Consider the following 13,939-nt stretch of genomic DNA (forward strand, 5'->3'; position numbering starts at 1 on the left):
ACCTTCAAGAGCTTCCTTGTGCTTAGGGTCGTTTTCCTTACAGCTTTCTTGTGGGCCTCGTTAACCATTGTTCTTACCTCCAGTCTGACACTCATTTCACAGCACCCTGTTGGCCATACCCCTTTTAATTTGTTTTACTGTCTCCCTCTTAGGTTATGAAAAGGTTTTTTCACTACTTTTTTTTTTTTTTTGTCTTATAACTTCATCCTACCTGCCTCTCAGTCTTAATTTCTGACCTTCCTTTCAGATAATAAAAAGATCAGAAAATACTCCAATTTCAAGGTTTTTTTTTTTTTTTTTTTTATTTTTTTTTTTATAGAAAAATATTCTGTCCATGAGACCATTTAGATGCATATATACCTACCACCCCAGGTGTCTGTTTCTTTTTGTACATCTTGAACGTCCATCGCCAGTTATTTCATGTGGAATTTTTGTTTTCAGAGAGAGTTTGTTGCTAGTGATCACTACAGATTTTAGAAGAATTTTTGTTTGTTTTTGTTGTGATAGTGGTTTTCAGTCTTAAGGATGGGATGAATTTTTAGAGATAAAATTGGGCATGGTACTTATAGAAATTGTATTTGTGATATTTCCGAATCAGAAATAACTTGAGTGTCCAACAATACATGAATGGATAAACAAGTTTTGTTTCCTCGCAATGGTAATATTCAGTTCAGCAACAAAAAAGACTTGTTTTTAACATAGTGAACAGTGTAGGTTAAAGGAAAGAACGGATTTACAGAACATGGTACTATTTTTGGAAAATTTTGGAAAAATATAAGATTCATTCATAACAAAAGATGGGTGTATGCTTGGGGAGGGGTCTCAAATGGCTGAGGGGTGCATACAAAGGAACAACAGTCAGGGATACTGTCCATCATCGACAGCTGAAGTCGGGGATGCTGTCCATCAGCTGAAGTCAGAGATACTATGCTGTCCATCATGGACAGCTGAAACCTGAAAACTAAAATGAGTTATGTGGAAGGGTGAAAGACACTTACTGTCCTTAGGAGAGACCCAGAGGCTGGGTTTCATTTCTCATCTCTCCCATCACATTTTCTTAAAGGAGAGTGGGAAGTCGTTTTCCTTACCTCCCTATCACAGCTTGCACAGGCAACTGAGATGCTGTACATGCGTCTTGACACGATGAGTACCACGTGTGTTGACAGGTACGGATGGCTATGTTAGCGCCTGCAGGAATCTTCGGAAGACTGCCAAGGATTTCCAAGTTGTTCCTTCCCTGCTTTCTGAGACCCCGTGTGTAGTAGCAGCTCCTGTTAGGGCACCACAGTCACCTTGGTGTCAGGCTGGTGGCACCATGCTTGCTTTTCTTTCATAATTGCATTAACTTTTTCTGCTTAATTGTATATGCAGGTCCTTAAGATAAGCTTACTTTGGATGATAAATCTTACAATGCATTTATTGTAGATAAACATTTATAGATAGTCTATTTTAAAAGTACAGAGAAGTATCTTCAAACCTGAGACTGTAAAATCTCATTTTAAATTAAATCAATGAATAAAACCTGTCTTGGGATTGTTAGAGCGAGGTCGTTCCATGATCATTATTTCCTTTTGGGGAAAGTCTCTGTGACTGCCTTTACTGGTTTTTTTCTTCTGTCCATTTCCCAAGTCTGGTCAGAGCAAAAACTAAACATTTATCTAATATCTGTATCTCTTATCAAATCTTTTATCTAAAAATTATTAGTGAGAACCATCTCCATCCATGACCTTGAAACATTTCAAATGATTGAAATCAGAGTTTTGAGGGAAGTGCTTTAAGAATGTGTCTTCCAGTGTCTCTACTTTAAATACCAATTCTGTAAACATTTTGAGTACTTAGATGGTCTTCATATTTAACACACTAAGATGTTTCCTGTCTTGAGAGCTCAGTGTATTTTTAAGTGGGGAGCTTCAGGCATATAAGCTGTTGTGAAAAGGTTGGAGTAGGCTCTGAGAGGCTTAGCAATTAAGGTGCTTGCTGCTCTTCCAGAGGACCTGAATTTGGTTCTCAGCACCCACATCCCAAAGCTTACAACCCCTGTAGCTCCAGCTCCAGACGATCCCATACCCATCTGGCCGCTGGCACTGCATGCACACCATCCATCCATCCATACATACATCCATACATACATACATACATCTGTCCACACACACACACACAATGTAAACACAGAATGAAGAAGTAGTTACACTTCTATAAGTCGTGGTTTAAGTATGAGAGACTAAGAGCTGGTGAAAAGGCTCAGTGGTTAAGAGCACTGGCTGCTCGCCCGGGGACCCAGGCTCGAGTCCCAGCAAAACATGAGACGCTTACTCTGATTCTGCCATTTGGAAATTATTTGTAAACATTTAACTACAATTTATTTTTTTAACTACTTCCGTTTCATCAACAGTTACATGGGAAAAAATATTCTCCTTCATAGCTGTGAAAATTATGTATTTTGCACAAAACATGAGCTTAAATCATAGCTGTTCTCTAACAAGAATAAAAGGGAGCCCCATTGTGAGAGATGAGATATCTGGGACACAGGGCAGGGAGTCAGAGGCTTTGCTGAGAAAACAGTTAAAGAAGCTATGGGTAATGGGGTATGCACCTAGACAATTGAGCTGTATAATGGATTTTATAAACTATGGTCTAAATTGCACTCTTCACTCCCCATTGTAGGTTTATTAATTGGTTTTCTCATCATCTAAGTAATTTTCAATTCCGTTGGAGCTGGGAAGATTGGTAAGTGTAATGTTTTATCCTTCCTTAGTCAAAACAACCGGAGATTGCTCAGTCAGTAAAGTGCTTGCTACTCAAACATAAAGACCCAACCTTTGATCACCAGAGCCCATGTTAAAAAAACGATGTTGAGCCCTGTGTGGTTGCACACACCTTTAATTCCTGCACTCAGGAAGCAGAGGCACGCCCATCTCTCCATCTCCATGAGTGGGAAGCTGGCCAAATACATAGTAAGTTCCAGACTAGCAGAACTACCCAGTGAGACGTGGGTTCTAATCCCAGATACACTGACAGGTCCCTGAAGCTCACTGGCCAGCCACCCTAACCTAATGGGTAAGTTCTGGGCCTAGTGGGTGCCCAGGGGAGCAGCACCCAAGGCTGTCCTCTGCTCCCTGCCTGTGCATGTCACAGTCATGTGTGCAGCTTATGAACCTTAGTATTTGAAATTCTATGAGTGCTCTGTCTGCATGTACACATGCATACCAGAAGAGAGCATCAGATCGCTTTATAGATGGTTAATTTCCAGAACCCACATTGGCCACAATTGTGGGTTCTGGGAATTGAACTCAGGACCTCTGGAAGACAGCCAGTACTAATCACTGAGCCATCTCACCAGCCTGTAAAACTCACTTTTAAGTAAAATAGTCTGTTGACTCAAGTATTTATTTCATTGATATTTAGTTATGATTTTTGGATGAGATAAAAGGTAAAAAGACGCTAGTGTAAGCCAGGAAATGAAGATATGTCTACAAAAGATTATGTATATTAACTTAATAAATCCAGATTTCCTCCCTAGGTCAGATTGTCTTACTCAGGATCTTGAAAGTCCCAAACCAAAGTTTGTAAGGGAAGTTCTAGAGAAGTGCATGAGGTAAGCTCTTGGCACTTTTCTTCTTGGTTTAGCTCTCGGCCTTTCCTGAAGGAGACTGCTTGAACTGCTATTATCAGACAGGATTTCTCTCTCCTCTGTTTTGCACTTGTTTGTGGTGCATGTCCACATATTTTTTCTTAAGTCCTGGTGTTTGTCCATCTCCCACCTCACTTTTGAATCAAGATTTAGGCTGCAGTTAGTCAGCTGTACCATCTGGATTTTATGTGAATTAGGCCAATGAGATTCTTTGCTATGTCCCCCAACATTGATGAGCATCTTCCTACTTTCTAAACTTAGTTTTTATCTAATTTGTGTTTTCCTAGCCTTCTCCTAAAGCCACCTATTTACAGAGCCCTTAGTTTGTAATTAATTGAGTGTTTTGGGGAACTGTGACCTAAGCTCTCAATGTGTATTTTTTAAGGGGTAGTTGGGTTGAGGCCTTTGGGAAGACACTGTGTGTATGCTTGTGTGGTATATCCCTCTTTTCACATCCAACCCAACATAGGAAATTCTGTGTAATGCTCCGTCAGGCAGGACAATCTCCCATTTATGCTTTGCTATGTCACATCCATCCTCCCAGCCATGCCATCTGACCTGCACCCAACCCGCTCTCACTTCTGTCTCTCCCCGGTCCCAGAGCCCATACTGCAGAGCCAGTGTCTGAACAGGCTGAGCTCAGCTATACTCACTTACTCAAAGGCATGGCGGACGGACTGTCCCCACTTGCTTCTTGGTTGTTGACTGAGTTTGGGAGCTTGGATTCTGGCTTTCTGGGCAAGTTGAGTATTACCAAAGACTGAAACATGAGACTTTTCTGAGGCTCTTATTTGTGTTGTAGGTTGTCTTACCATCAACATATATTAGATATTGTTCCTCCCACCTTCTCAGCTCTGTGTCCTGCAAACCCAACCTGCATTTACAAGTATGGAGATGAAAGTAGCAGTAAGTAATGAATCGACAAGTCTCTCTTCTTAAAAAGTACTGACCTGTGCATGCTCTAGAGCTGGATGTTTGTAGGAAGAGAAACTGACTTATTTCTGTATTTGAAAAGTGACCCATATTAGCCACTAGATTAAGGATTTTGTTATTATTACTAGCTTTTAGGTTTTTTCTATTTTATATTGTTCACAGTGTTTTTACATGACATTTTTAATACCGTACAAAGAGTAGTAAGAGGACCTCTTTCCTGGGATGTACTAAAACTGAAAGTGTGCATTGGTTATGATGGAGACTTCTTGAATTGTTCTCATTCTTGTCCTGGCTAGCATTGCTGTTGCTGTGATGGAGCACCGTGGCCACAGCATGCTGAGGGAAGGGTTTATTTGGTTTATACTCCATGTGTTCATCACCAAAGGAAATGAGTACTCAGGCAGGCCAGAGGCCATGGAGGGCTGCTGCTTACTGGCTGGCTTCCTCCCCTGGCTTGCTGACCCTATTTTCATGTAGAACCCAGGACCACCATCCCAGGGGTTGGGGTACCCACAGTGGGCTGGTCTCTCCCACATCAATCACTAATTAAAAAAATCCCCAACGGCTGAGCTTTTTTATTTTTTTAGTATAGAATGGAGTTTATTTAGGGCATGGGGAGGGGAGTTAAGAGGGTAGCAGAGGCAGAGAAAGGCAGAAAGAGAGAGTAGATAAGTGAGGTCGGCCATGGCCATGTGGAAGGGGGGGGGGGGGGGAAGAGAGGGGGAGCAAGGGGATAAGAGGCAAGAGAGAGAGAGAGAAAGGGAGGAGAACAAGAGCTACAACTGAGCCTTAAGGAGCCTATTCTCAATGGGGGTTCCCTCCTTTCAGATAAGTAGGTTGTGTCAAGTTGACATGAGACCCTCCCCCCCCCCCCCCAGCACACCTTATGCTGGGACCCCCTGGTCTAGAAGCAGTCTGCTTCTAGAAGTAAATTTGTCATTATGGCTTTCACCGTTTGGCCCCATGGGTTGAGGGATTGTACCATGAATCAGACGTGCTGGAATTGCTGTGGTCTTTTTGTGTTGGACCACTTAAGCTTCCTGGAGGCGGGGTATGCAGTGGTGACGGGTACAGAGGTAGAGGGCAGGTTTCCGCCCTGCTCTTGTGGTTGCACTGAATGTTGTCACCATTCATGAGCCTCACATTCTGTGCTGCAAGGAAGGTCTGTGTCTGAGAACTGCTCTTCCTTCCACACTACAGAAAGCTCTTTTTATCTCTAGTTCCTCTTTTCCTCCTTGGTCTGGCCCAAGTTTGTTATTTGTTAACCTTTAACAAACCATAAAAATGCTTTCTGTGTACTTCTGAAGTAAATTTCTTGGTTCTTAGCTAGTGTGTAAATCCTCGACAGCGGGTTCTTATTTTCTTATGGGCGGGCGAGAGAGAGAGAGAGAGAGAGAGAGAGAGAGAGAGAGAGAGAGAGAGAGAGAGAGAGAGAGTTTTTTAATTTTTGTTTGGTTTGCATAGAATTTCCTTCTACTTTAGGAGACAGGCTCACAGTATTAGTTATATGATTATCCTGGTGTGGCCTATTGTGACAGACGTTAGTTATGACAGGTCTTATTATGATCCTATGTCGAAATTGCCCTTCATGTTACCATTGTCTGAATTACATTGAAAGTACATTTCTTTTCGCTTTGATACCTTTATATTAACATAAATTCTATACCATAAGCACTTACTCACAAAGTCCTAACCAGCAGTAAGCATGCAGGGTTTAAGCACAGAGCCCTCATCTTGGCGATGCTCACTTTGTTTGAACTCATTTGCTCTAAAAGAAAGTGTTGTTGGCAAAAGTGAGCAAGACGCTTTTGGATTTAAAATGTCTGGAAGACCTGAGGACTGGTGCGCTCATGAGTACTGACACTGAGCGTAACTAACCTTTCAGTCTAGATGAAAAAGCACTGAAGTAGGTGAAGCTTTTGTCGTATCATACGTGGTTTAAATACTGATCTTGGGCTGAAGTATGCTGTTTTAAAAGGAAATAACAAACTTGGTTTAGCTGATCATAGAAGAGTCTGAGCTTAATCTACCTTCCCTTCTGTTCTGTGCTTAGATTCTCTTCCTGGACATTCCGTGGCACTCTGTTTATCTGTTGCTTTTAAAAGTAAGGCAACCAACGATGAGATCTTCAGCATTCTGAAGGACGTACCAAACCCTAACCAGGTTGATGATGACGGTGAGAGAATGACTTCTTCAGCTGAGCCTCAGGCCAAGTTAAAGCATAGACACAGCTCTGGTGACATGAGCTCTGTGGTGACCTATTGGTGGTCACACAGTCTGTCAGCTGTTCTGAGCACCTGCATATTTCACCCCTCACCTAAGAGACCCTAAAATTCCTGGGAAGAGCTTATATTAATAAAACCCATCCTGAGTATGATATGCACAGCTTTAATTTAGACTTGGAAGGCAGAGGTAGGCGGTCTCTGAGTTAGAAGCCAGCTTAGATTACATAATAGATTTCAAGTTAGGCAGAACTACACAGTGAGACCTTGTCTCAAAAGCAACACAGTTACCAAAAAAGGACATAAACCATACAAATAAATTCACACATTCTTCATTGAGGGGCTCCAGCTATTTCTACCTTATACCTGTCTATATTAAGAGGCTTCCTGAATGGGGGGGCTTAGTGGGTTGGACATTTGGGGTATGGCTGACATTTTCTCCAAGTCCGTAAGCGATTATGATAGATACCACTGCCTAGTCTTTACTTAGTATGTATTGTGTAATTTCAGCCAACATCTTAGCTTTGTTTTATTTTCCTGGTATGAATAGGAAAATTGACAGAATGAAATAAAGGCTTACCTGAATGGTGATTGGATAGAGAAGTACTGAGAGAGTTGCATCAGTACCTGAGAAGGCATACTGTGAGATATTAGTTAAGTAAATCTGTGTGGCACAAAAAGAGCAGATGACAAGTCTGCAGAGACAGCCATTTGTTTGGGAGTGCACTGAAGGCGTGTTAGTCAGCTGTGGTAACAGGAGGTTTAGACTTGGCGGAAGTTGTAAGATGTAGGTTTAAAGGTTTTGCTAGTTTTGCTTTAACATTTTGACATCTTGTAATCAGAATATAGAAGAGGGATGTGTGATGGTTTTAAGCAAATGGGTCATAAGCCAGGAGTGGTAGTGCAAGCCTGTTAATCCAACCAAGTTTGAGGTTCCAGGCCAACAACAGTGCATAGTGAGAGCCTGCCATAAAAACAACCCTGAGCTATATAGAAGAACTGAAAGTACTCCCATGAGAGAGAGTTAAGGGGTCTGCTTTCTCACGAGGGATTGACATGAGGTCTTGCTATGGAGCCTTGGCTGGCCCAACTTAGTTTTATGTTTTCAGTGTGTGAAATCAGGAGTGTGGTGTTTGCTTTTACTAGAACATTATTGTATGTTCATATGTTATTAGCATTACAAGGTTTAGCACCAAAGAATTACTATAGTTAACTTTGGGGGGGGCGCGTTTTTTCGAGACAGGGTTTCTCTGTGTAGCTCTGGCTGTCCTGGAACTCACTCTATAGACCAGGCTGGCCTCGAACTCAGAAATCTGCTTGTCTCTGCTTCCCAAGTGCTGGGATTATAGACATGCACCACCACTACCTGACAGTTTTTAAAATCTTACTATAAAATATTTTTCAGATGAAGGGTTCAGATTTAACCCCTTGAAAATAGAGGTCTTTGTCCAGACTCTGCTGCACTTAGCTGCCAAGTCCTTCAGTCACTCCTTCAGTGCTCTTGCGAAGTAAGTATATACATTTGAGCACCATTGCTGCACTAACTTGCCTAAAGTTGTTAAATATGAAGATCTTCTTACATAGTTTGCTAGAGTGGGGTTTGGTTTGTGGTGGCTTCCTTAAGTGTGTGCAGTGTAGCTGTGCATGCGGTGGGTAAAGCAGTGCCAGCCTAGGTCCCGGGAACAGTCGTCTACACAGGCTGAGGGTCCGGCCTGTCTTGACACCTTTCCCAAGAGAGGAAGCAGCAACGAGAGCCTGCCCGAGGGTTGGCATGTAAAGACAGCAAATCTGGTAAGAGCCAGGAGGAAAGAGCACTCTCCTAAGCTGATGAAGCTTCTGCAGGTGCAATTCCAACACATGTGTGGGCTTAGTGATGACTCTTTGGCTTTTATTATGTGTTATATTTTAAATTCAGTGACACTGACGGGGCTTCTGAGTAACTCTGTGGTCCTTTGCACCTTTGTCTAAAGGTTTCATGAAGTCTTCAAAACTCTAGCGGAGAGTGATAAGGGGAAGCTGCACGTGCTGAGAGTCATGTTTGAAGTGTGGAGGAACCATCCACAGGTAACGCTGCTCACTGAGACGTGGGCCTGGCTATGGAGATGCACACATATGGCATTAGGTAGATTGGAGTCTGCCAGTAGTAGAATGTTTTGTAAGTCTGTACACTGGGTGTTATGGAAATAATTAACTGATACATTCTTCTTGGTATATTTTTAAATTACACTGAGCTGTTGCTTAGGGGGGGGTGGTGCATGGGAGGGTCCCGGGGCCTATGTGAAGTCAGAGGACAAATTTCAGGTCTGTTCTCTCCTTCAACCATGGTGAGTCCTGGGTATTGAACCTGGCTTGTCCAGCTTGCCATCGAGTGTCTTAGCCATTGAGTCATCTCACCAGACCTCGGTAACATTCTTCAGGTGGCATTGTGATTGGTTTTGTGCTAAAGCAATTCCACACATATTAGATGCTGAGGAAGAAAATTGTTTGACCACAATATTTGGGTAGGAAATAATTATGATTATCCATTTCTACAAACAAAACCCATAACATTTTTAAGTAGGGCCAGACATATATATTTTTTTTTCTTTTGTTTTTGTTTTTGGTTTTTGAGACAGGGTTTCTCTGTATAGCCCTGGCTATCCTGGAGCTCACTTTGTAGACCAGACTGGCCTCAAACTCAGAAATCCGCCTGCCTCTGCCTCCCGAGTGCTGGGATTAAAGGCGTGTGCCACCACGCCCGGCTTATATATTTTTAAAGAGGTATTATCAATGAAAGTTTTCTTAAAGAGTGTGTGCTACCATTCAAGAGTTGTCTTTTCATGCAATCTTTATTATTAATATAGTTTTTCTTATAATATTAGAGCATAGCAGAAGGCAGAATAAACCTAAAGGCTGACTAGTCTAATCAAGACTAATGGCAGCACTTGGGAAGTAATGGCAGGAAAATCAGGAGTTCAAGGCCAGCCTTAGCTATATGAAACCGTGTCTAGAAGAAAAAAAAGACGAGCTATGGCTTAAACTGGTCAATCCTGTTGCCATTGAAATCACATTTTATAGCCGCACTATTTCATTTCCTAGCATTGTTTATCACTGTGCCTGCCTGTCTCTTCCTTGTTGTAGATGATTGCTGTGCTGGTTGATAAGATGATTCGTACACAGATTGTCGACTGTGCTGCAGTAGCAAACTGGATCTTCTCATCGGAGCTGTCTCGGGACTTTACGAGGTCTGAACCAGAACTGCATCACCTAGTAACATTGTGATGTTACACAGGCTGTATAGTGATCAGGACCAAGGAGCAAGGGTTAACATATTGTGAAAGCAAATGAAATAAAATTAAAATCTGTGACAGTCTTAACTTTTCCACTACACCCACTATTTGCAGAGCACACTTATCAGAAATATACCGAGTCCTCAAGTGTCATATGATCAAAAGTTTTTATAGGGCCAACAAGATGGCTCAGTGGGTCAGGGGGCTTGCTGTCAAGCCTAATGGTCTGAGATCCCTGGGTTTGATCCTCAGAGCTCACATGGTAGGAGAACCAACTCTAATGTTGGTGTTTTATTAAGGGGTAGACAAGTACAGGTTATGGTCCTGCCCCCTGGGAGCCGCCTGCCTGACTAATGTGTGGAGGCGGATGCTTCATAATTCACCGCAGTGCTGAACTAGTGTTGCTGGAAAAGACTGCTTCATTCCTCCCAGGGGACAGAAGGCTCCATCGGCCCCTAAGAATGAAAGGCTGAAACTGTAGATATTTCCTCTGTAGTAGCATATCATGCATTAACCAAATGCTGCTGTATTACCTTAAGGTTGTTTGTGTGGGAAATTTTGCACTCTACAATTCGTAAGATGAACAAACATGTTCTGAAGATCCAGAAAGAGCTAGAAGAAGCTAAAGAAAAACTGGCGAGGCAGCACAAACGAGTAAGTCACCTGCCGACCTGAGGGCTCACAGGTTGGGACAGAATCTGCAGGGTAGTCTGAGCCATTGCCATGACAGTAGGCTTTTTTTTTCCAAGTTACATAAAACTGCCACATGCTATGGCACTGATGTTGACCACAAACTGTTCCCTAGTTTACCACCTCTAAGTGGCTTCCTAGAAGAAACTTGTGTATCTCTAAGTCTGGCACAGAGGAGAAGAGACACAGTTGTAGAGGCTGAGGAGAGGTGGGACAAGTTAGTCTCTGTCCCGACCTAACAGATTATTCCCATGGTAATAGACTGTTTAGGGGGAAGCCAAGAGCTGGCGGATCCCCACATGTACAGTAGTTAGTGTTCTTGCTTATGGGTGGAACATATCCACCCAGGGGAAAGGTGAGTTTAATGCCTGAGCTGGCCATGGTAGTGACACCTGGTAGGCCTCACCCCCTACAGCATTTACACCACCACGTTTCCCCAGAGCTCTCACTCCAGGAATAAAAGCCCTTTAGTACAAAATCCTCCCCAAGCCTAGGGCATGGCTCAGTGATAAAGTCCCTCCCTAGTGCACCACCCATCCATCCTCCCCAAAACCAGCTAGAGGGAGCTGGAGGCAGGCCAGCCTGGGCCACGGAGCAGAACCTGGGGCTGATGGTTTTAACCATGCCCCTTCTGTGGTAGACGACACACACTGGCTTGTTGTTTTGCAGCGCAGTGATGACGACGACAGAAGCAGTGACAGGAAGGACGGTGCCCTGGAGGAGCAAATAGAAAGGCTGCAGGAGAAGGTGGAGGCTGCTCAGAGCGAGCAGAAGAACCTCTTCCTTGTCATCTTCCAGGTGAGATGCAAAGGGCTCCCGGCTGTTAGTTTGCCACGCTGCCATTCGACAACGTGTCACAGCCTGAGGCCACAGAGTCTGAGCTGTTTGCTCTCCATCTCAGCATCTGTCTCCTGTAGGCCTTATGGTGGTGACTCAGGCGGCTGCTTTCTTCCCTGTGCATGGTCCCTATGGAGACTGACACTAACAGAGGCCAGGACACATTTCTACAAGAGGCTACGGGACTTAACGTTAAATCTCTCCCTTGCTAAGTTGACAGTTTTGGGGGAGTCCTGAAAGTCAGGAGTGCACACCACAGTCCAGTGGAGCAGCAAGACCTTTGAGAACTCTTGGTTTGGCTTTGTTGAGAAGTTAGCATTCCTCCCTAATTCTTCTTCAACTTGTACATCCTGTCCAGCGTTTCATCATGATCTTGACCGAGCACTTGGTACGATGTGAAACGGATGGGACCAGTATATTGACCCCGTGGTATAAGAACTGCATAGAGAGGCTGCAGCAGATCTTCCTACAGGTTTGTGAGGGGCCTGGAACAGATAGTTGGCACCACTTCTCTGTCACACAGGCTTTCCAGTTTAAAAAGTCAGTGGTAAAAATACTAGTCTGTCATGCTGGAGACCACAGATTGTGACTCTTACCACTGGTTTTTTGTTTATTTGTTTGGTTTGTTGGTTTTTGGTTTTTTGAGACAGGGTTTCTCTGTGTAGCCCTGGCTGTCCTAGAACTCACTTTGTAGACCAGGCTGGCCTCAAACTCAGAATTCTGCCTGCCTCTGTCTCCCAAGTGCTGGGATTAAAGGGTGGGCCACCACTGCCTGGCTTCTTACCACTGTTGTTTTTAAAAAAAAAAAAAAAAAAAAAAAATTGGTCCTGGGCTGGAGAGATGGCTCAGTAGTTAAGAGTACTGACTGCTCTTCCAGAGGTCCTGAGTTCAACTCCCAGCAACCACATGGTGGCTCACAACCATCTGTAATGGAATCTGGTGCGCTCCCCTGGTGTGTCTGAAGACAGCTACAGTGTACTAATTATATAAATATTTGGGAAAAAACAGTGCTGATAAAGTTATGGAGGTTACGAAGCTCTTGTAGGCCTCTTACCTTAGTTCCTGTGCATTTGCTGCCACTGCTGCTCTTCAGAATACTTACCCACAGTGCTTTGTGGCGCTCACACCCTGGGCTGAGTATATAGGAATACTAGGGAGCCCTGCACAGAAGTGTAGTGAGGGAACAAAAGCCCGCTAACTTACCAGTAATTAGACTTATTATTTTAAAATCTACGTTCCCGTGGTAAAGTGTGCCCACAGGAACAAGGTAAACAAACTGCTTTCTGCTAGATTTACTGATGCGCAGGGACTGATGTTCATTTTTCCTCTTTAGCTCTTTAAGTTCACCTTCGTTTCAGAAAAGTGATTAATACAGAAGTAATTATCCTTAAAGTTCAATTCTGTAAGCCTCCAAATCTCCCAGATTAGCTCATTTAAGAGGTAACTGAGAGCCCCTAGTCCTATAGAAATTTCTTAGTGTGTTTTAGTCTGCAGAGAAAAGGTTCCCACTTTTTGACGCGTTGGCTCCCTAGACAAGCTGGTCTTGAAAATGTCATGTCCTGACTTTGCGGACACGCTCTGACATGCTCTGCAGCTGTCAGTAGTGTAGCTGTGGCCAGTAGCTGGCCCCTGCATCAAGGCTTTAAGAGCTGGGTTTGGGATTACATTATTGTGTGTCTCTCCACTCTTTGCCCTGCAGTGTTACAATGCTGAGCCTTCTCAGGAAATGTGTCGGCATGGGTGGTCTGTGAGGGGCACGTTCTGCAAGGTTGCTTATGTTTGCTTTCTGACTGAGGCCTCTTCTGTGTCCGCAGCATCACCAGACCATCCAGCAGTACATGGTGACCCTGGAGAACCTGCTCTTCACGGCCGAGTTAGACCCTCACATCCTGGCTGTGTTCCAGCAATTCTGTGCTCTGCAGGCCTAACACTCGCGTTTCTTCCCTTTTTATTATCTTGAAATACCTTGTCTTATTTTTGATGGTTTGAATGTTTAGTAGCCTTTCACTTCCTGATGGGAATGGGAGGAGAGTGAGGAGTATGACGTGACCCTTCGTTGCCCTGCAGGGCAAGTGTGGCTTGATAACAGCGATGTCATGGTGACCGTAGAGTTGTACATCTGTGAGCACAACTTTCCTGTGATAAATTTGATACTTTTTCTCCTTAGGACACAAAACAACAGATTTGAGGTGTATGAAATGCAAGGTCGGGCTTGCAAAATAGTAGATACAACCGAGGGGCTATCCCCAGGGAGCCAACTTTTCTCTGCTCCTGGGAACATGGCTGGAATAAACTGAAGTTATGATTTTTAAACTCTGGGAGTCATGGTTTATCATCTTAGTCTCTTCTTACTGAAG

General features: G+C 43.5%; 1 protein-coding gene across 2 annotated transcripts in view; it reads left to right on the forward strand.

Annotated features, from left to right (window-relative positions):
- Ncbp1 (nuclear cap binding protein subunit 1) overlaps nucleotides 1–13,895 on the forward strand; it is a 34,103-nt gene extending 20,208 nt beyond the window's left edge. For both annotated transcript variants that reach the window (XM_021159564.2, XM_021159566.2), the window contains 12 exons: nucleotides 1,102–1,166; nucleotides 2,665–2,727; nucleotides 3,521–3,595; nucleotides 4,434–4,537; nucleotides 6,618–6,740; nucleotides 8,192–8,294; nucleotides 8,757–8,850; nucleotides 9,907–10,010; nucleotides 10,595–10,709; nucleotides 11,415–11,543; nucleotides 11,941–12,054; nucleotides 13,397–13,895. In XM_021159564.2, coding sequence (XP_021015223.1) covers nucleotides 1,102–1,166; nucleotides 2,665–2,727; nucleotides 3,521–3,595; nucleotides 4,434–4,537; nucleotides 6,618–6,740; nucleotides 8,192–8,294; nucleotides 8,757–8,850; nucleotides 9,907–10,010; nucleotides 10,595–10,709; nucleotides 11,415–11,543; nucleotides 11,941–12,054; nucleotides 13,397–13,510 — 1,203 coding nt within the window. In that variant the 3' untranslated portion in view covers nucleotides 13,511–13,895. The remainder of the gene's footprint in view (nucleotides 1–1,101; nucleotides 1,167–2,664; nucleotides 2,728–3,520; nucleotides 3,596–4,433; nucleotides 4,538–6,617; nucleotides 6,741–8,191; nucleotides 8,295–8,756; nucleotides 8,851–9,906; nucleotides 10,011–10,594; nucleotides 10,710–11,414; nucleotides 11,544–11,940; nucleotides 12,055–13,396) is intronic.
- Nucleotides 13,896–13,939: the final 44 nt, after the last annotated feature.

The sequence above is a fragment of the Mus caroli genome, chromosome 4, assembly GCF_900094665.2.
Source record: "Mus caroli chromosome 4, CAROLI_EIJ_v1.1, whole genome shotgun sequence".
Taxonomy (NCBI): Eukaryota; Metazoa; Chordata; class Mammalia; order Rodentia; family Muridae; genus Mus; species Mus caroli.